The following is a 26,962-nucleotide window of genomic DNA, read 5'->3' as shown; positions in this document are numbered from 1 at the left end:
TGGGCTACACTCTTCGTGGTGCAAATCCTATCATCTTTCAGCCTAAAAATCTTTCTTCCTGCCCTCCTGAACTTCCTCTAGCCAGAGCTTGGTAAGAACATGTCAGCTGGTTATCATAGAGTGCAGGCCTATGCACTTAATATTATTTGAGTAAGATAGATGGCTTCCCAGAAGTACAGACCAACTAACGTTCAATTTGCTAAAAGTGGTCTCTTACCTTAGGCCTTCAGTTAAGTCTCCAGTGCCTCTGTGGAGACTTTGTCTTATTATTTAGCTCCCTTTAAACCTCTGAGATCTCTCCCTCTCCATGTGCTGGAAACTGTTTTTTTGCTGGACATGGAATGCTCCAGTTTGGGCTACAACTTCATGCAATATCAGTATGTAAGTCCCTCTAATCAAGGTCCTTCAGTAAAGAGAGAGAATTGAGGGTTTGGTATTATTAATGTAAAGGAGGACATTACACTAACTTTTTGCATCATAAAATAGCAATAAAGCAGGAACATTTGAATATTTTGGACTTAATGTGTAGTGACTCACTTTTAATTATGACAGTTTTTAACTGTATTAAAACAGTTTAATTAAGAGACTCATTTTGTTTTAAAATCACACTGCTAAAGCAGTAGATCTTGTTCTTTTTTTCTTTAAATTTCCTCAAATGTTGGTAACAAAAGCTAATGTTTCAGAGTCTTTCATACTATTATTGTCATGTCTAAGATTTAGTAAAATTGGCTATTAGAAGCAGCAGAGTTGTCACTTTTGATTTCAGTAATATACTATAAAAATAAAAAAGAGGCTTGCAAATACTGCTCCAAATATTAAACTAATTGGATTTAGAAGTGCTTTTCTTTGTGCTATCAGTAGGATCCTAAGCATAGTGACTTTTATAAAACTTAATTGGGCACAAACTTACTAAGTATTTTCTAATTAAAAAAAGAGGGTCCCTTCCTAATATAAAATCATAGAGGGAAATAGGTCTCTTCCCCATGTTAACTATGGAAGATTTGCCTATTGCGTAAGGATGGCTTTTGCTGTATTTTCTTGTTTAGAGAAGGGAAGTATGGACATGCGGCATGCTTTGGTCTCCAGCCTGGCTGTCTACGCTCTGATGGCAGCAGAATGATGTCTGTTGCTGCTCTGGTGACCAACTTCACCAAACCAGCATCAGATCGCCCATCTTTGCTGCGACATGATGAAGTGAAGACTTACTTCCATGAGTTCGGTCATGTAATGCACCAGATATGTGCACAAGTAAGTAACATTTCTATTTCATTAAAATATCTAATTATTTTTTCACAGCCTCTCAGAAGTGAGGGTGGAGGTGGGAAGGGGGTGGATTAAGCCTGGTTGATGGGTGTATGTTTTCCTTAAAATAAGTATGTAAGAGCTTCACACTCACTTTTGATACTTGTTTTATATTTTTGTGTATAAGCTGAGAACTGAGCACAACTTCTGGAAAATGTTCACGTAACAGCAAATCTTTTCCCCTCTGCATAGCCTGAGCAACTGTGGTGAGCAATGAGCAGCTTCATGAGGAAGAAGCCCTCCCATAGGCAACAGAGCTGATCTGTGATTGGTATTGCAACTGTTGCTTTTCATAGTACACACTGGCTACGTCTAGACTGGCATGATTTTCCGGAAAAGTTTTTCATTAAAAGCATTTTTGGAAAAGAGCGTCTAGATTGGCACGGACGCTTTTCTGCAAAAGCACTTTTGCGGAAAAGCGTCCTTGGCCAATCTAGACGCACTTTTGCGCAAAAAAAGCCCCGATCGCCATTTTCGCGATCGGGGCTTTTTTGCGGAAACAAATCTCAGCTGTCTACACTGGCCCTTTTGCCCGAATGGGAGCAGCATAGTATTTCCGCAAAAAGCACTGATTTCTTACAGTAGGAAGTCAGTGCTTTTGCGGAAATTCAAGCAGCCAGTGTTGAAAAGTGGCTGATTTTCCGGAAAAACTGGCCAGTCTAGACATAGCCACTATGTGTTAGGAACTGTACAGACACACCAAAAAGATGAGTTCCTGACCCAAGGAGTGGAAACAGTTGATGAATCCACATAGTCATGTATCCACTGTCCTCACATGCCTCTGATCCCAGTCACATTCTTCATGGTGGCACACACATAGGGAGCCCTCACAAAGCTGCACTTCTTGATACAGAGGGTGCATACATCTCCTGTTTGAGCTTCCTGAATGCTACCTTTACTCCTACCTCCACCATGTAGTAGAATCAAACCAGTCCTGCGGTAGTCAAGGGTCTCCACATCAGCAAAAAGGCTGGAATTGGCCTGGAGACTTGTCATAAAGACATGCAGAAGTTGTTTAATTTCATCTTTACTTAACCCATATGTAAGACTGATTCTGCCTTGGCAATGATAGATTTATTATTAATCTAATTAAATTTGTTTCCCCTTATTTAAAAAGTATAGCCTTTAGTGTTTCTTCTTAAAAACTGAAAATTGTGTACTATCAGTCCTACCACTCAAGGACTCATATAGTTGCCCTTTTGCCTCTTTAATCGGTAGGTAGCAGCACAAATAAAATATCAGAGGTATGTAGCACACTTGGGAGTCCATTTCCTGGCTTCCAGTCCCAGGTAGAACTTCCACAGAACTAGGAACATATAAATCAACTGGTTAAATTTGGTGTTAAACAAGTTGGACCCTGAATTAAGGGCTAGCATGTAATTTTTGTACAATACATAGCTTTTCTTTTCTGCTTGTCTGGAAAATTGAAAGAATCCAGATACACATTCTAGCCCCAAGATAGCTATGAAATCCAGTTTCAGAGTACAAAAATTAAAACCCAAACCCTGTCCCTTCCTCCACAGCTACAGAGGGATGCCTCACAATTTGAATACATGGATCTGCTGTAAAAATGGGAGTAGGGTTTGAGGGAACCAAATAAGGATGTGTCACCCTTGCACAGAATAATTAGAAGAGTAAGGAATATTTCATTCATGCTGCCAATGGATTTCACTTCTTTGAAGCCCAACTGTATACAACCCCACACTTCAAAAATATCATGCGGTATTTCAAGTGCCAGCATACTCCTACTGAATTAACAAAATTGGAGGGATAGTGTTCCAACAGATTGAATGGGTCAAATCAATCTCTGAAACATGTTTAAATGAATTAGAACTATAGCATTATGCAGCAATTATACAAGTTAGTCACTGAGTTAATTTTGTGATGGAACAAAATTTTGTAGCATGTTACAAGTAGTTATGTTGAATAAATGAGAGTTATTTTTAAAGATGTCCATTAATTACAGTTATGCATGCAGTTAACACAAATTTTAAGTCACAGTTTTAATTGCACTGTTAAACAATAATAGAGTACCCATTTAAATTTACTATAACTATATTGGGTGGTTTTTTTTCTCATTTTCAAATATATTGATTACAATTACAACACAGAATAAGAAGTGGACAGTATTCACTTTATATTATTATTTTTTATTTCAAATATTTGCACAGTCCTCTCAGTCCTATGCCTTGTTCAGCCAGTCACTAGGACAAAGAAGTTTGTTTACATTTACAGGAGATAATGCTACCCACTTCTCAGGGCCGGCCTTAGGCCAATTCCCCCAAATTGTGCCCCGCGTCCTGAACCCGGAAGTGTGCCGGGCACGCTGTGGGAGGGGGCATCAGCCCTGGAGGAGGAGTGCAGCGGCTGCCTGTGCTGCAGAAGGTGTGACTTTAGCTCAGGGTTTCCCTGCACCACAGGAGGGCGTGTGTGTGTTGGTGGGAGATTTTTTGTGTGCCGTGTTTTTTTTTCCTCAACCAAAATTGCTGCGGGGCCCCGTTGAAATTGTTTGAATTGGACCCTGCACTTCCTAAGGCCAGCCCTGCACTTCTTATTTACAGTGTCACCTGAAAGTGCAAACAGTTGTTCTCATTGCATGGTTGTAGATAGGACTGCAAGGTATTTACATGCTAGATGTGCTAAACCTTAGTATGCCACTTCATGCTTCAACTTGTAGGCTCTGAACTTTACACTGTTTTAATTTTTGAGGGAAGTTATGGTAAAATAAATTAATAATTAAAATATGAGTTTGTAAGTTTCACTTGCATGATAAAGAAATATAATATAGTACTTGTATGAGGTAAACTGAAAATACTGTTTCTTTTGTGTATCTTTTTTACAGCACAAATATTTGTAATAAACATAAACAAAGTGAGCGTTGTACACTTTGTATTCTGTGCTGTAATTTAAATCAATATATGAACATTTAGAAACACATCCAAAATATTTATAATAAATTTAAATTGGTATTCTGTTATTGTTTAATGGTGCAATTAAAACTGTGACTATTTTAAATCTCATAATTAATTGTGATTTTTAAACTATTTGATGGCCCTGATTATTTTTGATGTCATGGGGCTTTGCTGAAATGTACTCATACTACTACAATATGCCATGTAAGAGAGGATAAGGAAAACAGACCTATTTCTGTGTTCATGTCACTAAGAATCATTGCATGATGTATAGTTTTGGTTAGCTTTCTCATTGCTCATAATTGAACTTTTCTTGTTCTATCTTTTTTTAAACGTTGATGCTATTTTAACATTGATATTTCTTGTAATATAACTGTTTATCATTCTGCTCTGTTTTATATCATCACAATGTTGACACCGTACATAGGTTGACATTTTACTATGTGTCTGATCTAATCTCATACGGATTTAAATTAATATGAGAGCTTTTTTGTTTGTGTTTTTGTTAGACTGATTTTGCCAGATTTAGTGGAACTAATGTGGAAACAGACTTTGTAGAAGTTCCTTCACAAATGTTTGAGAACTGGGTTTGGGAAAAAGAGCCTCTACAGCAAATGTCAAAACATTATAAAGATGGGAGCCATATTGCAGATGCTCTTCTTGAGAAACTTGTTGCCTCTAGAAAGGCCAATACAGGTATCTTTTTTTCTTTAGCATTCATTAAACAGTAGGAAAGACGTAGGGCAATATCCCACACAATAGAGAACAGGCATAGGTCTCTTCCAGCTCTATGATTCTATGTTGGGATTGGTCCTGCCTTAGTCAGGGGGCTGGATTTGATGACATCCTGAGGTCTCTTCCAGCTCTAAGATTCTATTCTATGTGTCTTAAATAGTGGTGTTTCCTTCCTTCTCTGTGTCCACCTCCCCATAATTGCTACTGAGAGGTAAGCACATCTAGAGAAGAAAGGCTCGCTAGATTATACCTTGGAAAAGAGTGCAAAAACTGCTTAAATGCTGAAAATTACTGTTAAAATGTCTGATCTCAGTTGTGTTTATACCGTGAGAAAAATACAAATTAAAAAGCTCCTTTCAACTGCCTTTCCAATCTTTTTTTAATTACTGTACCAGAGTGGGAGACAGGAAACCTTCCTGACTGCTGCAGTTTCTTCCTTATTATTTATGGTGTTGTGACTGCCCAAAACCACTACAAGGATTATGCTTGCTATTGAACAGACACATAGAAAGGCACTATTCCTTCTCTCCAGCAAGGATATCCAACTAGGGGAATGGGACATAGGGCAAAGGACACACTAATGAGAGTGTGTCTTTACAGAGGCCCTCCTATGTGTCTACCTTAAAAGATCCAAATTATTTAAAATTACTTTGTCAAATATCAACCACCCCCTCAATTCCACCTCCTAGCTATATTGTCACTTGGCAATTTTCTATTGCAAAGACTTCCCATATGTACATGGGTGAGTCTCTGTGCTTGATTCCCTGTCTTTAACATGAAAATGATAAAACGGATGTCTGATATCATAGAAACTCAGCCTCTTATTATAACCTTTATCTATCAAATATCCTTATACCACTAGGTCTTTTGACTCTTCGTCAGATTGTTTTGAGCAAGGTTGACCAGTCCATTCATACCAAATCATATGCTGACCCTGCAGATGAATATGCCAAATGCTGCATGGAGATTCTGGGAATTTCTGCAACCCCAGGTATGGAAAAATATTTTTTTTTCATGCAGCATGTGCAACTGCTTAAGATAAGTATACAGTACCTTTGCAGTAGGTCTTACAGCACACCCTGTGAATGTTGCTTATAATAGAAATCCAAGTTATGAAACTGAAGTGATTATTTTGAAATGAGACAGGAAAGGTCATTAATGTTAGTCCATCAAAAATGTCCATTTGCATAGGATATATTCAACATTGATACATTAATGCTCTTCTAAATCTGAACTACTGTTATGTGTTAAAGGGCTGATAATATGTAATTTCAACACTAATTTGTTAATATTTCTTTCCTCTTCAAGGCCATGCTCATGTCCATTCCATGTTAGGTGCAGGTGTACCACATGCACTGTTGCTAGAATTTTTTCCCTTAGTGGTATTTGTAGGACCAGCTCTAGTGCCCTTTGGAGTTGCACATTCATGTGTTGGTATAAGGGGTACCTCCAACTTGGTGCCCTGTCATGTACTCCGTACTTTCCATGACAGTTGCTTGAATAACTCTTCTTCCTTTGGTTTTTGAACTCTAACTCTTTGTACTTAAGCTTTTGTAAGAAAGACCCACTTCATCAAATCAATTCGAACTCAGCGGATGAAGTGGAATTTATCTCAGCTCCAGACCATCTGATGAAGTGGGTCTTTCAAAAGCCCATGATACTATATATTTGTGTTAGTTTCTGAGGTGCCACACTACTATTCATTGTTTTTAAAGTTACCGACTAACACAGCTACCGCTCTGAGTCTTTGTACTTATCATTGTTTAGCTCATAGGCGTGCACAGCACATTTCATTAGGTTGTGCACCCAAAGAATTTTTTTAAAATGTACTTTAACCTCCATTAGCCACACCCCAACTCCTGTTAACCATGCCCCTGACCCCCATTGGCCACACCTCTGGAGGTAACACTCTCGGGGCTAGATGGACACATGACCAGAAGTAAAAGGTGTCATGTGACCCCCCCCCCCAAGGACTTTTCCCATTATCCTCCTACTAATAGGGATTAGTTTGGCCCCCACCAAACCCCCCTCATGCAACTATCCTGCAGTTGCATTAACCCAATATATGTGACATTAACTCGGGGGCAGAGAGGCTGGGGGAAGTGTTCCCTCTAAGAGTTTCCTCCCATGAGCAGAATGAATTGTGTTGTGCACCAGTACTGAGTTCATGGAGCTTGTTTGGATGTGCCACTGTGGCACCCAAGTTATTAATAAATATCTGATAAACCTCTACCTTTTCCCTCTGCCATGTCTCCTCCCCTTGCTCCATCAGCTCCCCTGGTGCCTGCTGCCCCCCAACCTCTCACCCTCCTCTGCTGTCCTGACTTCTGCCCTTCTGACTGCCCTCAGCCTTCCTGAGACCTGCCCCCTCCACCTGCCCTTCTTGCCTCCCTGTGCCCACTCCTCTAGTAGCCCCCCTCTGATCATGTGAGCTAACCCTCCTCATCCCCTCTCCTAACACCTCACTCTACACACCTGCCCTGCCCCTCTCCTCTGGTGGTGGTCCCTCTCCTGCAGGTGTCTGCCCTTCTGCTTCACCCCCAGAATCCCCTGGCATCTGCACCTTCCCTTATCCATGCACCCTCCTGGTACCTTTCCCCTTCCCTCACTGCCCTTGCTCCCTTTGCCCTCTTTTTCCCTGATGCCCACCCCCTCACCATCCTCTGCCCCCGTAACCCTCATGCCCCTGTGCCCTCACACATGACTTGCTCCATCCTTGCCTTCCTCATGCCCACCCCTTTTTCAAGCCTTCTCCCAGCACCTCCCCCTCCAACCCTCAATGCTCTTACCCTCTCCTCTCCCAGCATCACCCTGTCCCCCCCTCCCACTGACACCTCCCTTTTTCCTCATTGTCTCCACTTGGCCCCCTGGCATTTGTGTCTCCTCTACCCTGTCCGTTGGTGCCTTCCCCTTTCTTCTCCTGCTGTGCCCCCCTCCCATCAGCACAAGCCCCTTCCTTTCCCACCCCTTCCTCTTATTTTTCCCCCTTCCCCTCCCCTCCCTTACCTTCAGCTTCTGCCTTCCACTTTGCGGGGCTGAAGTCAGAGCTGGCCCAAGCTACAGGCTGGCCTGGCCCTAGCCCGGTGCTGCCAGGCCGGGTGGGGTCACCCCTGGGAGCCTCAGGGGTGCTGCGTGGTGCTGCCGGGACAGGCGGGGGTGCCTCCAGGTGGATAAAGAGTGCCACACGGTGTTGCCGGGATGGGCAGGGCCCGGGACACAAAAATGGCTCGGACCGGCATCTGCAGCTGGACTCCAGCTGCTTCTGGAGCTGGGCCGTGTTGTTTTAATGTCCCGGGCCGTCACATCATGCCATGCCCAGGTGTCTCCCCTCTCACCTGTTGCACAGCATTTGAGCACGCTGCGCATGCGCTCTCTCTGCCCCACAGTGCCCTGTAGATGGCCGTGGGGAATTTAAAGTGAGGGGGTGTGGCGCCCCATCACAAATCCCCCTCCTCCTTCAGCAGCCGCTAGCCGGCCCGAGACATTAGGATGTGCCTGGGCACACCCGGCACACCCATTGCGCACACTTCTGGTTTAATTTATATAATTTTTGTAATAAGCATTAGTGTACGTAGTGGAAATAGTTTCAATTGTTGAAGGACTCCTTTGCTCAGGGGCCAGGCCTGCCCCAGACATCAAACCTATGGCCGTGTGTGACCTGCCCACCAACTGCTTGAAGGGCTTAGGAGCAACTCACATGAAGGATGGATATCAGATCTGTTATGGCTTTACACAATGCATTAAAAAGGATAGAGACATTAAGCTGAAGGCTAGTTTCATGAAAGCAACCCTCACCCAGCTTTAGATCTGGGCTGCTCTGTTTTAGTGACAAGCATTTAAGCATCCATGTGAAATATTCCTCTCTTACCAAGCTCTTGCTGGTACTCTTCACTATCTCCACTGCTGAGGAAGAAGCATAGAAAGCAGCATACCAACAAAGGGTGCCTACCAATGTCAGAGAAAGAGAAACATGGAAAAAAAACAGTACCGCGAGATCCATATGAGGCCACTCTTCCACTCCTGGGCCCATGATGTCTTCATTGACTATACCTAGCATGTTGAATCTAGTGACATGCAGAAGTCACCATGACACTAGCCGTCGTTTTGTCGATCCTGGAGGCTCTCCAAGCAGCAGGGGACCTACTTTCTCTCCTGGTCCCCTCAATTTCTTTGGCACCCTCGCCCACTCAGATGTCCAGAAGCAGGAAGGAACAAAGATCCTTTCTGGCACTCTCTAGAGATAAGCTGACCCTAATCCCAGCATCCAGATCATCTGTGGTTTGCTGCTGGTCTCTGGACCCCTGGCACAAAATGAAGGTAGGGTCAGGTACCACTTCACCAGGGTTTCTAAGAGAGAACTCCTCTTCTGAGCCTGAAGAGAAATCCTACATGCAAACTAAGGCTCAGCACCAAGCCTATGCACCACTGGACTTCGGTATTAGTCCTGCTGTTAGCACCTGGCCAATGAGTCCACTGACCAATGCAACAGCCTTACTGGAAGCCCTGAGAGTTTCCCCTGGCATCAGGTCCTTCTTCCCATAGTTCTTAGTTGGTGGTTTCCGAGAGGTGGGTTGCCAGCACTTAGCACTGGCCCCTGAATCTGGTACTGACCTTGGTAATAATGGTCAGGAAATGATGTCATTGAGGTTAAGGAGAAAGTGGAAGCCTCTCCTCTGGTGCAAGTCTCCTCCTCCACATGAGGCTGTTGCAGGACCTAGTAGCCTGCTTCCACAGGGCAATTTCAGAGCCCATCAGAATCTCCTGAGGTGGGCGACAGCAAACCTGGTCTAGAAATTGAGGACTGCAGCAGCTCCCTCCCGTCAATGAGACTGTGAGGCCTCCGTACTGCTGGACCTGCTCCCCCAGGACACCGCTACTCCCCACCACTACCAGCTGCTACTGCTGCCCAATGGGGGGAGGGGGAGCCTGCCAGCTATTCTCCCTCTCCCCTCTGCTCCAGAGGAGAAGGACCCCACAATCCGGAGGCCTTCCCCACCTGGCTGACACTCGCCTGCTGCTGCTGCTCTACCATCTGCACCCCACCAAGGGAGACAAGGACCACTAGTTGGACTGTGGAGTGGCTTTGTTTGTTGGGACTGAGCCTTTCATCTGCTCTTGGGGTGGTAGTGGACTGAGACATGAGGAAGGGGTTGGGGGGAGGCGTAGAGTCCTCCCCCCAGTCCAGCTGCACCCCCCATACCACCACCCCCACAACCTCCTCCACCAACCCTTGCACCACCAGGACCTGCCCCTCGGTAGGGCTAGTTGTTTTCCCTGCCTTTTTTTCAATCATTTGGGACTGTTCCGCTGCAGCAGTAGGCAAGGACTGAGCCCCCCACAAGCGCTCATGGGTGTGCTCCCATCTCCTCTCAGCCCCCATCCCTCAGCAGTGTTTGGTTGGGGGGCCCCTTCACTCCTGTTCTCCCCACCCTGCCCCCCGCTGCGGAAGCCTCGCCAGCCCCGCCTTGTTAGTCAGTTCTGTTTCTCCCTCCCTCACTGAGTTTGCTGACCCAGCCTCAGTTTGTTTTCATCTGCCCCGCCCGCATTTAGCTTGCTGCAGTGTGTGTCGTTTCCCAGCCCTTACTTTGCCCGGCCCCACCTTGCTCACTAGTGCCCCGCCCCCCAGCAGTCCTCTGGCCCCACCCAGAGTACTGACCCCTGCCCCGAGCGCTTGTTCCCCTCCCCTCCCCCCTTTTTTAGTTAGCCCCCTTCACATTGCATCTCCTCCACTTGATGGCCCCATAGTCCCCTTTTGTACCTCAATGCAGCTGGAGGAGCCGGCACCCTCCATGCACCTGCTACCTTGCCCCCCGCCTGCCCTGCAAGCACCCTCCTCCTCTGCTTCCAGACTCTCAGGGAGGAGCAGTTGTTGGTTCCCAACGCCTCGGTTCCCTGCTTCTGACCTATCCCTGTTGGTCCCTCCCTGCAAACCCTTTATCTCTTGTTATCAGGCCCCTGTTCCACAGGCCCCCCTGGCCTCCCCGTCTATGGACCCCTGGCTGGCTGCAGGATTTGCAGCCGGAATGTTTTTGAACCACGCCAAGAAAACACCTGTACACGCTTGTGGTCCACACCCTGCATTTCCCCACCCTTGTGTCCCGCCCTGACACTAAATGGTGGGACTATCTGAGACCTATAAAGGGTGGGGAACCCCGATGGGCCAGTGTGCATTCCACCCTAGTTCCATGGCCCATCGGGGACATGAGTTGGCAGCTCCTTCATGGAGCTATGAGCACGGATGTGTACTTGGTACGGTTCACCCCTATCCCGGATACCCGCTCCTTTTGCAGAGTGAGGGAGAACCTGGTGCATGCATATTTGGAATGCGACAGGTTGCAGCCCCTATTCTGGCTCCTCCAGAACCTCTTATTGAGGTTCTGGCTGCACTTTTTCCCTTACCTCTTCATTTATGCACACCCTATCCGTGGCCCCACAAAGTTGCGGGACCACCTCGTCAACCTCCTCCTGGCCCTGGCTAAAGCCGCCGTATAAAATACCAGGAGGAGGATGCCGGATGAGGGGGTTCCCGGCAACTGTGGGGTCTACTTCTATTCCTCTCTTATGTCACGTATCCGGGCAGAGTTCCTCTGGGCGACGTCCACTGACTCCCTTGACAGTTTCGAGGAGCAGTGGGTGCTGTCTGGGGTTCTCTGCTCGGTGTCCCCATCTGGTTCCCTTGTTTTAAACCTGTGACCCGCACCCCTTGACTCTTTCGTCATTATTTGTCCCCCATAACTAGTTGGACATGGGTCCAGTTGTCCCTCCTGCCAGGCTGGTGGAGGGGCTTTAAAGCCCGCCCACCTTCCCATGTTTTTTCAGATAGGCCTCATTATAATGCCAATACCTAAATCATTGAGGAAGATATTGAACAGCACCTGTCCCAAAACAGACCCTGCGGAACCCCACTTGTTATGCCTTTCCAGCAGAATCACGAACCGTTAATAAGAACTCTCTGAGGGTTTTTCACTGGCTCATTAGTTCGAGCTAGGTAGGGTAATGAGGGCAAATGGAGTTGCAAATGAAGCCCAGGATTTAAATATCCCGGGCTTCATTTGCATGTTCCCGGGCGCCGCCATTTTTAAATCCCCCCTTAGTCCGAACTCCATGCCCATAGCTACACGGAGCAGGTAGTTCGAATTAAAAATGGTAATTCGAACTACCGTTACTCCTCATTCCACGAGTACAATATCTCAGGAGGCGTAACGGTAGTTTCGAATTAGGATCTTTAATTCGAACTACATACTCCGTGCCACATGTAGCTGCGGGCACGGAGTTTGGACTAAGGGGGGGTTAAAAATGGCGGCGCCCGGGAACATGCAAATGAAGCCCAGGATATTTAAATCCCGGGCTTCATTTGCAACTCTGCTTGCCCTCATTACCCTACCTAGCTCCAACTAACAAGCTAGTGTAGATGTACCGTGAGAACGGTTATCCAGCCTGTTATGCACCCACCGGATAGGAGCCCCATCTAAGTTGTATTTGCCTCGTATATTGATAAGAAGATCATGCGAGACCGTATCAAATGCCTTACTAAAGTCTAGGTATACCACGTCCACCACTTCTCCCTTATCCACAAGACTTGTTATCCTATCAAAGAAAGGTATCGGATTGGTTTGACATGATCTGTTCTTTACAAATCCATGCTGGCTGTTATCTATCAATCACCCTATTATCTTCCAGGTGTTTGCAGATGAATTTCTTAATTACTTGTTCCATTATCTTTCCTGGCACAGAAGTTAAACTGACTGGTCTGTAGTTTCCTGGATTGTTCTTATTTCCCTGTTTTTAGATGGGCACTATATTTGCCCTTTTCCAGTCTTCTGCAATCTCTCCCGTCTTCCATGATTTTTCAAAGATGATAGCTAAGGCTCATATACCTTCTCTATCAGCTCCTTGAGTATTTTAGGATTAATTTCATCCTAAACTTTCAGATATCTAACTTTTATAAGTGATTTTTAACTTGTTCTTTTTTTATTCTATGTTCTAAACCTACACCTTTCCCACTGGCATTCACTATGTTAGGCATTCCTTCATCATCAGACTTCCCGGTGAAGACCGAAACAAAGAATTCAAATGCCCAAACTTTGTCGGTAGGGTTCCTTGCACAGGTCAAAATCCAGGATATCTGTAGGTAGCACAATCAGATTATCAGTATATACCTTCACATCTCCCTATGCCATCATCAAATAGGCCAGGGACAACATCAATTTTGGGAGAAAGGTGTTGCTGCTAGCAAATTCATGAATGCTGAGCCCATATCCTGATGTACTGCTTGTGAGTAACCTGTCATGAAATGGACATGAGCAAGCACTCAAAGAAAAATCTGTTATTAACCTTTCCGTAACTGGTGTTCGTTGAGATGTGTTGCTCATGTCCATTCTACAAACCACACTCCTACCTCTGTATCGGCATTAACAGAAGAAGGAACAGATAGAATTCACATGGCAGGCTGTATCCCTTATTCTGAGGCATGAACACACAGCTCCAGAGGGCATGAGAACCAGACTCTTTGATACCACTAAAGGTCAGGTCTTCAGCATTAGTGCTTGTGGTGTGCTCCCCTGCAGCCTTCTTGCCAAAGGTGGTGTCAGAATTCCATAACAACCAGGCCACATTCTTGCCAATCTTCTTCCCAAAATTTCACAAGAACTCTAAGGAATGGTAGCTTCACTCATTGAACATTGGGAACGGACATGAGCAACATCTCAAAGAACAGTAGTTATGGAAAAGTTAATTATCTTTTTTGTCTACTTTTTAAGGAACAAATATGCCAGCTACTTTTGGACATTTGGCAGGTGGATATGATGGTCAATACTATGGATATTTGTGGAGTGAAGTTTTTTCCACGGATATTTTTTATAACTGTTTTAAACAAGAAGGAATAATGAATCCAAAGGTAAGATAGGAACTAGCTTTTTCGTATATACCATTAGTGATTTTTTTTAAATTTCACAATTAGCTATGGTATAAGCTCCAAAACTAGATTTATTATAATCAGCATAATCGGTAGGTTTTGACATTTTAGTCCTTTCTACTATGTGTATCAAATCTATTACATCAATAAAAAGTTTATAAATTATTTCATAGTAAAAAATCTATATTTTTAAGGGCATTTTTGTGTTTTACACAGTTCTTGACTATAAAGTTTAAATATTTAACTTGCATAAGATATATGGCTGCTGTGGTTTGTTAGGAATTTACACTGCACAGTATAGGGGAGCACACTGTCTCATGATAAAAAATATGCATGTTCAGCTGCTGTAAAAGTTGTATGACACTAGTGCCCTCTTTCCACTAATAGCAACTCATCTATATGTTTTGTTATGCAATTGCCATTCAGACTATGGAAATCTAAATCTATTCTGGACCTCTCCTTTTGCAGCACAGAATAATTTACTACACTGTCAGATCAGTTGAAGCATTTTGTGTTTTGGTCTCTGTCTGGTTTTGGACGATTTAGAAATACATTCCCTCAGAAGGCTTTGAATCTTAACATATTCTTTCTCTGCATTCTGAGCTGCTATGTAAGCCTAGACCTCTTTTCTTCACAGCACAAAGAAAGGAAGGATGGCTGATCTAGGGATTAAGGTGGTAACCTAGGATTTGAGAGAACTGTATGCAATTTCCTACTCTGACACAGACTTCCTCTGGCACCTTGAGATAAATCCACAAAGAGGACAACTGCCATTTATATTGCCATTGATAAAGCCAGACACCCATCTCATATGTAAAGCCTAGTGGGTCCTCAAACTAGTCATTCCTTGCCTCTCTCGTCTGTCGGGCTCGATCTGATATGTATACTCCAAGCATGCCTATTGGAGTGAACCTCACAAGAAAAAGGAGGAGGAGGATGGTGGTGGTGTAGCAATCTCTTCCCCTTGAGCCTAATGATTATCCACCCAGGACGTAAGAGGCTAAGTTAAAATCCTTTCCTCTCTTTGATGGGGGCAGGGATTGGAACCCAGGAGTTCCACTTCTCCGATGAGTGCTCTGACCAGGGACTCTAGGGTAGGTTTTGGTCTTTCCTTGTGAAGATCTTCTATTTTTTATTTATATACAACATTTTAGACACACTCTCTCCCTCTCCCCCCCTCCCCTCCCACCCCCCCGCAGGCCAGAGAGAGATTGAGAATGATGCAGTTAGACCAGTGGTTATGGCACTTATGTGGAAGTGGGAGACTCAAATCCCTGTTCCACTGAGCTAAAATTATAAAGGCATTAACACATTTTTTTTTAAAGATAGGGTTTCAGTGCTTAACTCCAGGAGAGGGTTTGTGGCTGTGATTATTAAAAGGAGGGAGATGCTTCCCTCTGGCTTGGAGTTAAATGCCTAATTCCCTTTGAGGAGCAGGATTTGGGCTTCACACTCTTTGTGGATACCTTAGGTTAGCAGTTCCCTGTTCAACTTGCCAGCTTTAGTTAATTCTGTTTTTAAGTTCAGTAAAACTCCAATTGTCTGGCATCCAGTGGTCCGGCACTCCTGATAGTCCGGCACCAACTGGAACCCAGAAGTGCTCTGGCCAGCTGGACAATTGGAGCTGCTCTGTCCCTGGTTTTCCCAAGTCAGCCACTGGTCAATTTCAGCAACAGCTGACTTGGAGAAGCCGGGGGCAGAGTAGCTGGGGTGCTGCCGGGTTTGTCCCACAGCGCCGACCCTCACCTGAGTGGTGCTGCGGGACAAACCCAGCAGCACCTCATCTGCTCTGCCCCCAGCTTCTCCAAGTTGCTGCTGGTCAGTTTTAGTAGCGGCTGACTTGGGGAAGCCGGAGGGCAGAGCAGCTGGGGTGCTACTGGGTTTGACCTGCAGCGCTGCCCTCTCCCACGCTCGACAGTTCCCTGCCGACCCCCACCCTACCTCAGACCCCTCATAGTCCTCCTTCCGGTACTCTGGCATATCTGATAATCCGGCACCCCCTGAGTCCTAAAGGTGCCAGATTATCGGAAGTTTACTGTACTTGATTTTCCCCGTGCATTGAATAGGGATCCTGGGCACCTAATTTAGCACTATGGGTTCCACTAGACCAGGGGTTCCCAAACTTTTTGACACGGGGACCAAATAAATCCATTCATGAGCTTTTGGAGGACTCATAAGGTTCATTTGCATATTTGCATAATCATTAAGCAAATGACGAATATGCAAATACATTGGTTTTGGTCCTCCCAAAGCCCCCAGGGCCAGCTTTAGCAAAGCTTTTGATACGGCCACCCACAATATTCTTACCAGCAAGTTAAGGGACTATGGATTGGAAAAATGAACCTTAATCCAATAAAACCCTGAACCACCACATCGTGTATTGAAAAGGGACTCATTTATTTTCAGAAAGCTGACACCATCTTTCAAATTTTTTATCCATATTCTCATTCCGGATGGTGAATGCACCAGGTTCTCTCCATTCTGACACACTGTAGTGCCTTTAAACCTCACTGTCAGCAGTGGGGATATTTAAAAGCCACTGCTTTTACATTTTTATTCCGGATGTGTGTGCGCCATGAACTGTCCCGCTCCCCGCTGGTCGAATCTCTCCCTTCCCTCCACCCCCCCGCCTTTCCCCAGCCCCGCTGTCCCCGCCAGCTGATTCTCTCCCCATCTCCCCTGGCAAGCCCTACTGCCCCTGCCAGCCCCGCTTCCGCTCGTTGGTTCCCCAGCCAGCCTCACTGCCCCCGCCAGTCGGTTCCCCCCTCCCCCGATCTCCTCTGGCCAGCCCCACTGCTCCCGCCACCCCCACCCCCACCACCAGCCCTGCTTCCACCAGCCAGTTCCCCTCCCTATCTCCCCCAGGCAGCTCCACTGCCCTGACCCTGCTTCCCTGCAGCCCATATCCAACCCCCCCACTCCCACAGCCATCAATAAGAGCTCACCTGGTAACCCTCACTATGCCTCTGCCGGGAGCCTGAAACATACGACTGCATCTGCCCAGCCCGGCTGAGGGCTTGAGCAACCCAGTGCTGCACGAGCAGTCCAGGAACCCGGAACACCCTAGCAGCCACGCTGAGGCCCGGTATTTTTTTCCTACAGCCTGGTACCAGGCCGCGGCCCATAGTTTGGGAAACACTGCACCATGGGGCACCTAATAGTTAAGTATGGCAATGCTGAATCTGAGACTCCTTTACGGATCTAGCCCCTGAGGTTCTCCCTTTTCTGTTCCATGTGCTTGCTTGCTCTCTCTGCTTAGGTATACAGGCAGTCCCCGAGTTAGGCGGATCCGACTTATGTCGGATCCGCAGTTACGAACGGGGCCCGTCTCCCTGGTCTCCAGCAGACCAGGGAGAGGAAGCAAAGCGGCGGAGCACGCGAGCAGCGGACAGCCCAGACGCGTCTGGGCTGTCCGCTGCCCGCGTGCTCCGCGGCTTTGCTCTGCTTTGCTCCCCGTCTCCCTGGTCTGCAGACCAGGGGGACGGGGAGCAAAGCGGCGGAGCACGCGGGCAGCGGACAGCCCAGACACTTCTGGGCTGTCCGCTGCCCGCGTGCTCCACAGCTTTGCTCCCCGTCCTCCTGGTCTGCAGACCAGGGAGACGGGGAGCAAAGCAGAGCAAAGCTGCGGAGCCCGAGGGCAGCAGGACAGCCACGGCGCGTCTGGGCTGTCCCGCTGCCCCCGTGCTCCGCGACTTTGCTCCGGACGCCTGTGGTACAGCAGCTGGGGTGCTGCTGGGTTGGTCCAGTAGCGCCGTCGCTCCTCGGCGCTACTGGACCAACCCGCAGCAGCCCAGCTGCTCTGCCCCAGGCGTCCTGATTCAGCCACTGCTGGTCAGTTTCAGCAGCGGCTGAACCAGGACGCCTGGGGCAGAGCAGCTGGGGTGCCCCAGTAGCGCCGAGGAGCGGCGGTGCTACTGGACCAAACCAGCAGCACCCCAGCTGCTCTGCCCCAGGCATCCCCAAGTCAGCCGCTGCTGAAACTGACCAGTGGCTAACTACAGGAAGCCCCTGCCCCGGGCTTCCTGGAATCAGCCGCTGATCAGTTTCAGCAGCAGCTGACTTGGGGATGCCTGGGGTTCTTAAGTTGAATCTGTATGTAAGTCAGAACTGGCGTCCAGATTCAGCCACTGCTGAAACTGCTCAGTTTCAGCAGCGGCTGAATCTGGACGCCAGTTCTGACTTACATACCGATTCAACTTAAGAACAAACCTACAGTCCCTATCTTGTACGTAACCCGGGGACTGCCTGTATTTCATTTTCTGAGCATTTCTGAAAGTCAACTTAGAGTTTTGACTATTCAAAACTTTTCCATATTGCTCTGTGACATCTGTTTCTCCCTATGAATTAAAGTGCCTTTTATTCTGTTTTTTTATTTAGGGTTTTTTTCTCTTTATATGAGAGATTAAAAAACAATTTGTCTTTTCAGTTTTTGTGACACTGACAAATGGATATTCATTGTGCTTTAACTACATAGGTTCTTTGTGCGTTTCTTTAGTATGAGGCCTTCTGGAAACTGTCTTTAGGAAGGTCAGGAGAACAATAGTTATTTCATTAAAATCATTAGCCTTTGTTCAGCTGCTCCTATAACTTTTAAGAGGAATCTATTATATGTGAGTTACCTGCTTTTTTTTCCCCCTTAAAGTAACCTCATATACAAATCAGATCTGTTCAACCTATTCTCCTTTCTGATTGCATTTTCTAGAGGCATAATAGAGTTTCCCATTGTGGGACCAACAACCCTCCGTAAACAAATATCAGATATTCTACTAATTTTTTGTTGTTGTCTTTTTCACATCTAGATTAAACAATTTATTATTTCAAACAAAAACAACCACTCCAAAGTACCCAAATAGGTTTCTTACTACAGCAGCCATTTCAAATAAGACCTCAAGTACTTTCAGTTTCAGAAAGTCATGAAAGGAAGGCAGTTGCTAGCCTGTTATAAGGCGGTGGCTTTTAGAACCCCAGTTTACCTCTTCCTGTCAGAATGAAATTGAGGTTTCTCTTTGTGCATAAGCAGCTATCACATTAACCTCTTGACTTTCAAAACTGTATTTTTAATAATCACTCATCTATTCTTAACTCTGTAACTTTATTATTGTCAGATTGCTCAGTTCCTATAGATTTCATGGTGGAATCTCTATTCTTTCTAGTTTTAGGAGAAGTGATTACCTGTATCAGCGGTTCTCAAACTTTTTGGTCTCCAGAGCCCTTTACATGCGTAAAAATTTATGTGGCGCCCCAGCGGTCCACTGATTGTATGTGTTGTACCTATCGATGTTTCCATTTGTCAACCTCATGGAGCCCCTGAAGATGTCTCGTGAAGCCCTGGGGCTCCGCGGAGCACAGTTTGAGAAACACTGACCTATATGATATAGTGAAAGATTTGTTCCACAAATACCCCAGATTCTTTTTTAAGATGTCTTTAGTCCCCAAAGAACAAAGACTACATTCTATATTAGACTTTGAGAGACTAAAGCAGTAAAATATAAGCAACACATCAGTATTGTTGTTGCTCAGTAAGTCATCTTAACAGTGCATCTCCATACATTTTCCAGAGTTTTTAGAGATGTGAAAGATTCAGAGTAAAAAATTCCCCTCTTTTGGAATAGAAAGCCTCAAACAAAGCAGAATTGCTAGGGTCCTGCCGCATAGGGGAAAGCTCTGGAAGCGTCTGCATGGCTGTCTGAATCATGGGCCTGACTCGTCAATTGAAGTAGACATGGCTGTTCTGAGTCAAACCATGAGGTGTTTAGAAATATTGTTTTTCTCCTGCTGCCCCAACCTCTCTTAGAATCCCTATGGAAAGTTCATTTACTCAAGCTTTTCTCAGGAAATGGGTTTAAAGATTCTGTTTTAAAGGTGTTCCCTAAATAGAAGCTGTGTTGGTTCTTGACTGTCATTGCACTCAAACAAAAATTCCTTTCACACCTAATACTTCTATGAGATGAAATAATAGGTACTATAATAGAAACAAGGTACTTGAAAACATAAAAACTGTCAATTCAGTACTGTGTGGTGGTGTTTTTTTCATTACATTACTAAATCCATATGAACAAATGTAGGAGAATGTACATTTGTTTAAATTAGAAAGAGAAGTCCATTATTGTTATAATATCTTATGCTTGCAGGGCAGCCAACAGATGTCTCCAAGCCCTTGGAAGGCAGGACCTCAGGCTGAAGGGGTTAGACTGGGAGCTAACTTCCCCCAGTCAGCTCTTCAGTGCCACTCGGTGTATGTCACTTGAGGCTCCACTGGTGATTTAAAGAGCGAATTGCTCCAGCCGCACAGGCCAGGAGTCCTGGGCCCTTCTAAATCACCGGATCCCAAGGCAGCTGCCCACTTTGCCCTCCCTACCCCACTCCATCAATGGGGCTGGCTGTCTATTAAAATAACAGTACAGTAGAGTCCGGATTATCTGACCTTCACTAATCCGACATTCCACTTTATCCGACATAGCCGGCTCCTGAAAGCAAAACTAAAACCCTGCGCTGCCCCCAGCCGCCTGCCATATGACCTGGCCCATTTCTCCTTCCCCAGCTGCTGATGTCCCTGCTGCTGCTGCTCCTGCGGGCACCACTCAGTCCCCATTCCTGCCTGGCCCCTTCCCTCCCTGCAGCCCCCAAGCGTGGGCCAGGAGAATGGCCCCGCGTGCTGCCCTGTCACTCCGGGCACCGCTGCTGCTGCTGTTGCTCTTGCCGGTGCTACTCGGTCCCCATTCCTGCCTGGCCCTTTCCCTCCCTGCAGCCCCTGGGTGCAGGCCAGGAGAATGGCCCCTCGTGCTGCCCTGTCGCTCCGGGGGCTGCAGGGAGGGAAGAGGCCACGCAGGAATGGGGACCGAGTGGCGCGGCAGGAGCAGCAGCAGCAGCGCCTGGAGCAACGGGGCAGCGTGTGGGGCCATTCTCCCAGCCCAGGTCCGGGGGCTGCAGAGAGGGAAGGGGCCAGGCCACTCTAATCAACTACTGTACAGGTAATCCCTATTATCTGACGTTTTCGTTAATCCGACCACCTGTCGGTCCTGTTTAGGTTGGATCATCGGGACTCTACTGTACTCTTAACATTACTTGTGATGACAGTGTTGTAACAAATCCATCATTAAGCAACAGACTCTTGTGTAAAAGCGTGATTGGCTTTTAACTCAGAATAATTCTGTTACTTAACACCTTTAAAATTAATGTTAAGATCTATGTGTTTGTGTTCTCATAATGAGTTAGGATAATTCAGATGCTTATTATCCCCCTAATATTGGAGACAGGGATTCCTTCAGTTTGGAGATGATAGCCAGAGTTTTCTAATTAGAGGAGTGTGGACTTGAGGTTCCCTTGGTCTGTCTGGCAGTCTTTTGAGATGAACCATTCTTCCCCAGATTTTGGCAAGGTATTGTATGCATGGTGCCTCTTGGAGAATATCTTACAGAACATGAGAAAATGAAAGTTTTGTGACTACATAAACACTGTAAGGCCTTATGGAAGAGATTTCTTCTTCGGGAATTGATGGAGGCCCCTCCAGACTTGAGTCCAGTTTGGCCTATCCCTGGTTGTCTCTAGGACACAGCCCAGGCTTTAGCTCTTAGCACTAAGGGAGAATCCAGAGAGAGGCAGCTCCTACTATGCTCAGCAAACTGTTTTTCTTTCATTTGTTACTATCTGGAGATCTGCACAGACAGATATTAACACTCTGATTTACTTTTTCTGCAGGCTGGAATGAAATATAGAAACCTTATTCTGAAACCTGGAGGATCTTTGGATGGAATGGAATTACTTCAAAATTTCTTACAACGTAAACCAAATCAGAACGCTTTCTTGTTGAGTAAGGGATTAAATACTCAGTGAAGCAACAGATCCTTTCAAATGGTACATCGTCAAACTGAGCAGCTTGAAATATCAGTGTATTTCATGCCTTGCATATAAAATTTGATTTTAAGTCACACAGAGCTACTAACACAGTGGAAGAACACAGTCTAAGATACTGTATTCAAATTTGTATAGTGATTCTTATTTCTGAATTGATACAAATTAATCTAGAAAAATACTGATTTATATTTCTCTTAAAAAGACAAGGTTGAATTATTATTTGAAGTAATTTAAAAATGAGGAAAATATACATTCCCCAAAATTAAATAATGTATTCATTTTTATGCCGCAGTTTCTTTTATTGTACTGATAGTTAACGGACATCTACTGTCGAAATTAAACTCTTTTCAGTGTGACTTGGGTTTAACTTGCTTCCAGGCAGAAGATAGAAGATTAAGACCCAGGAGAGGACTTTTGCTCCCCAGTGTGCTTCTGGATGAGATATTTGCATCAATGACACCTTCATCTTTTATATTGAACTATTATCATATATCATGTAATTGAAGAACTTCTCTCCCAATTTCAGTTGTCTCCTGTGTTGGGTGAAACAGGTGAAAAAGCTAAGATCTTTGTAGTTCTATTATTATCTTCCTTTTTTTTTCTTAATCTAAAGCTTTATACTAGGTTACCATCCATCTCCTTTTTATTCTTTCACTCATACTGGCAATCACTAGAAAGTAATACTTGCACAATTATAATAATTGAAATTATTCTGAAAAGTCTTTCATGATATGTAGAAAAAATCAATGTATGTCTGACAAATTTTAGTAGATGGTGAAAATCAATCCAAGAATGGTTTATATGTACCCTGAATCTTACTAGTTCTTTCTAGGGTGCAGGAGAAGATTCTGGCTTGGGGGAGGGATGTAGGAGTGAGTGCAGGGTATGGGAAGGAGTTGTGACTTGTGGAAAGGGGAACAGGTTTGCGTGGTGACCTGGGGCAGGGGATTGGTGTGCAGGATCCAGAAGGGGTATGAGTGCAGGAAAGGATTCTGGCCTGGGGGAGGGGTGTAACAGGAGGTGAAGGGTCTGGAAGGTTGTTGGGGTGTGGGAGAGGATGGGGTGCCAGAGGCAGGCTCTGGCCAAGAGATGCTTGCCTAAGCAGCTCCCGGCCAGCAGCACACTCAAGCAGGCTTCCCTGCCTGCCAGCAACCCCCAGCTCACTGTTCCATGTGGCTGTTGATACTACAGAGGAAGGCTACATGTGCTTCAGAGGGAGGCTTCATATTGGCTGGTTGAGATATTTTGCTGAGGGTGCGGGGGGCAGCACAGGGAGCAGCTAGCTGCTTTGAATGGCACTGCGGCTAACACTCTGCTGAAGGGATGGATAGACCCGATTAAAAGGCTTGATGGGATGTATCTTGCATGCTCCTGGAATAAGTGCAAAGGCACTCATTCTTGGAATATAGAGAGGCATTGCTCTTATCTTCCAAACTGGCCATTTCTTAGATATTATCAAACTACCAGAAATCTCCTTGTTACTAACTTACATTTTTACACATTTGAACATTTCTTTGTCTGAACGGGAGAATGATGCAGAAACATTTATATGAAGTTCCCCATTTGGGACTCAGCTATTTGTCAACTTTAAAACTTGACATAAGACATGCTACTGAATCACAGCCGCCATGGATATGAAAAGACAAATGTACCCAAAAAAGGAAAGCATTATTACATTTAAGCTACCCATATTCAGATCCAAATACATAGAGATATTAGGAAGTCCAATGGTGGTGTTTGTGAAGCATTGATAACCATAGAAATAGTAATTTGTCAAACAGAGTGTTCCCTCCTTGTCCCAGAAGAAAATCCAAATTATTTCACTTTGTCCTATCATGCTGTCCAGGGACATCCGCACTCTTTTTGAATATTGAGCATACTAAATACATGCATTGATCAACCAAGAGATCAAACCTGTGATAACCCAAGTTTTGGTTTTAATGTGTCTTTTGGGATTTAAGAATAGTGCCATCATAAAGGGTATGTCTACACTGCAAAGTTAATTCGAAATGACAGCTGTTATTTCGAATTAACTTTAATAGCATCTATACATGCAAACAGCTATTTCAAAATCAATTTGAAATAGTGGAGCGTTTAATTCGAATTTGGTAAACCTCATTCTATGAGGAGTAACACCAAATCTGAAATAGCTATTTCGAATTAAGTGCTGTGTAGACACTTAATTTGAAATAGGGGGCCTCTAGCCCTTCCCAGGGAGCCCTGGTGGCCACTCTGGGCACAACCAGGAAAACTTACTCTCCTCTCCCCCAGCCTCAGAGCCATTAAATGGGTAGACTCTGGCCACAGTGCCTGGGCCAGCTCCAAGCCTGCCAGCCCAGAGCCAGCAGTGGCCACTGGGGCCCCTGACCCAGGGGCCCCAAAACATGAGCCAGCAAGCCACTGGCACCCAGCCCTCCACCGCTCCCCAAGAGCAGTCTGCCAGCTCCCAGGAGACTGACGGGCTGGAGAAGGTAGGTGCCTTCCTGGTCCAGGGTGGAGATCATGGACCAGGAAGCCCCACTTATTCAGGTTTGGGGGGAATGCCCCCAATGCCCATGGTCTCTGCACTAGACAGAGGAATGTGGCCGTCTATGGCAGGATATCTGCCAGCCTGGCCACCAAAGGCCACATGCGAACCCAGGACCAGGTTTGCATGAAAATCAAGTTGGTCCGGCGAGACCACCAACCGTGGGCCTGAGCTTCCCCTCCCCCTTCTTCCCCTTGCTTCCCTCCTCCCAGGTTTCCCCGTCCCCTCTCCCATCCTCTCTCTTCCCCTCTCCTACCTCCTTTTCCCAGTCTCACCCAGAGGTTCACCCCCCACCACCAGTTTTGTTCAAAAAACCCAGTTTATATTTTTAAACATACGTGTTTTTTGTTTGACATCAGAAAGGGGGGCTAGGGAGGGGTAAGTGGAAGGACGTGAGGGAGAAATGGGGCACGAGCCCCCAGTGGGGAGGACTGGGGTGGCTCTGAGGGCTCCTTGGGGTGGACGCTCTCCCTCAGGGCCCCCTGGATCCTGACAGCCCCCTGATGGACCCCTTGGGTGGCAGCCAGCAGAAAGTGCAGCCAGCCTGATGGCAACAACCCCACGAGATGCACCGGCATGCCCAGGGGCAGCTCTGGCTCCATGTGGCCGAGTGCTGTGGTGTCCTGAGTGCGGGTACTCAGGTCACTCCAAGACAGGACTGTTTTGCTGTCCCTCATCGAGGTAGACAAGCAAGCGGGGAACCCTGAGAACTGTCCGTCTGGGGTGGGGGTAGGGTCCCTTTAAGCACGGAGCTCAGTTAGCCTCAGGCAGCAGCCCCACATACTAAGTCCTAACTGATGCCCTGCCGGCACTGGTTCTGGCCAGCCTTAACTTCGGTTCATGGTCCACTCAGTGTGGACGCGCTATTTCAAAATTGCAAAACACTATTTTGAAATAGATTTTGTGTATAGATGCATTATTTCGAATTAGCTGAATTCGAATTAACTATTTCAAATTAAGTTAACTCGAATTAACGCTGTAGTGTAGACATGCCCACATATATTTATGCTGGTCAGGAGGATATCTCAGACTTTTCCAAGCTAAGATGTGAGCTTCCTCTGATTAGCTTTCACTATGGCAATTATATAGGCAAAACCTAGAAACTACCTTGATCTATGTGACTTGAAACAATCTTTTTGTTTCTCTATAAATACTAATATGAACTTAGCCAATTAGTTTTATGCCCTAGTACTGTACATGTGCATGCAATTTCATATGTGAGAAACAGTTCTATACTAATATAGGCATCCTGAGGCAATTAAGGCAAAGCTGTCTGGTAAGCCTTAAATTCTGTCTGGATTAGTGTCTCTTAAATTCTAACTGGATTTGTAATAAAATACTTTTTCTTCTTTCTATTTCTGTTAAGGTGGCAGTTATTGTTAAAAGAATTTTAAAATATGCACTGTAGAATTATAAAATTCTTATTAATAGAAAAAATAGCCACTGACCAATGATGCTTTTCCAAACCGAATCCATAAGATTTTGAATAATGGAAGATTTAGCAAAAGACAAAATGTAGTGTTCCTTATCAGTTTGTTAGAGAGATTTCCACATGAGGGAGACCTTTCTCTGTATAAAATACAGAGGTTTCAGCATTAAGAGGTTTGTGAATACAATGCTTATAAACAAAAATATGCTTATGATTAAATAGTTGGAGAGATTTAGACTGATTTTTAAATATTAAAATCTGTTAAAGACACAATTTGCTTTTGGTGTAAATAGTTTAACTGTCTTGCAGGCTTTTCTGCTAGTCCCAAAAGGCTCTACCATACATGCATAAGAACATAAGACAAGCCATACTTTGGTCCATGTAGCCCAGTATCCTGTCTTTCCACAGTGGCCAATGCCAAGAGCTTCACAGGGAAAGAACAGAACAGGCCATCACTGAGTGATCTATTAGCCATTAATTGATCTATCCTCCATGAACTTACCTAGTTTTTTTTTTATCCCTATTACAATTTTGGCTTTCACAACATCCATTGTCAAAGTGTTCCAGAGGTTGTCTGAGCATTGTGTGAATAAGTACTTCCTTTTGTTTGTTCATTAATTTATTGGCTGACACTTAGTTCTTGTGTTATGAAAAGTAAATAACACTTCCTTTTCTCCACACAAATTTTATAGACCTCTGTCATACCCCCCCCCTTTGTTGTCTCTTTGCCACATTAAAGTGTCCCAGTCTTTTTAATATCTCCCAAATAGAAGCTATTCTACACTCCTAATCATTTTTGTTGCCCTTCGGTTTATCCAATTCTAATACAGGCAGTCCCCGGGTTACATGGATCTGACTTACATCAGATCCCTACTTACAAACGGGGTGAGGCAACCCCGCACTAGCTGCTTCCCCCCAGCAGACCAGGGAGACGCGAAGCTAGCGTCCCCCCCAGCAGACCAGGGAGACGTGGAGCGGCTTTTCTCAGCAGACACCTCAGCTTGAGAATAAAGGACTGAGGGAAGTGAGGTGTGGAAGAATAAAACTGAGCTCTGGAGAAATGTTTGGCTAGAGTTTCCCCTACAATATGTACCAGTTCCGACTTACATACAAATTCAACTTAAGAACAAACCTACAGTCCCTATCTTGTACGTAACCCGGGGACTGCCTGTATATCTTTTTGAAAGAGAGAGAGAATGAACAGATCTGCTTGCAGTATTCAAGATTCAAGGCATATCATAGATTTATATGGAAGCACTATATTTTCAATTTTATTATCTATCCCTTTC

The 26,962-nt window shown here is 45.4% G+C and overlaps 1 protein-coding gene across 5 annotated transcripts in view; it reads left to right on the top strand.

The window, feature by feature from the left end:
• The window catches only part of NLN (neurolysin), a 58,906-nt gene extending 33,309 nt beyond the window's left edge, over positions 1 to 25,597 (top strand). For 3 of the 5 annotated variants that reach the window (XM_075932383.2, XM_075932380.2, XM_075932384.2), the window contains 5 exons: positions 1,047 to 1,248; positions 4,724 to 4,910; positions 5,812 to 5,940; positions 13,709 to 13,845; positions 21,562 to 25,597. In XM_075932383.2, the coding sequence (XP_075788498.2) occupies positions 1,047 to 1,248; positions 4,724 to 4,910; positions 5,812 to 5,940; positions 13,709 to 13,845; positions 21,562 to 21,696 (790 nt within the window). In that variant the 3' untranslated portion in view covers positions 21,697 to 25,597. The remainder of the gene's footprint in view (positions 1 to 1,046; positions 1,249 to 4,723; positions 4,911 to 5,811; positions 5,941 to 13,708; positions 13,846 to 21,561) is intronic. The other 2 variants (XM_075932382.2, XM_075932381.2) reach the window with 2 other exon arrangements.
• The last annotated feature ends 1,365 nt before the right edge of the window (positions 25,598 to 26,962 follow it).

This window comes from Pelodiscus sinensis, chromosome 6, assembly GCF_052426305.1.
Source record: "Pelodiscus sinensis isolate ZL-2025 chromosome 6, ASM5242630v1, whole genome shotgun sequence".
NCBI classification, from domain to species: Eukaryota; Metazoa; Chordata; order Testudines; family Trionychidae; genus Pelodiscus; species Pelodiscus sinensis.
This window is presented reverse-complemented; position numbering and strand designations above follow the sequence as displayed.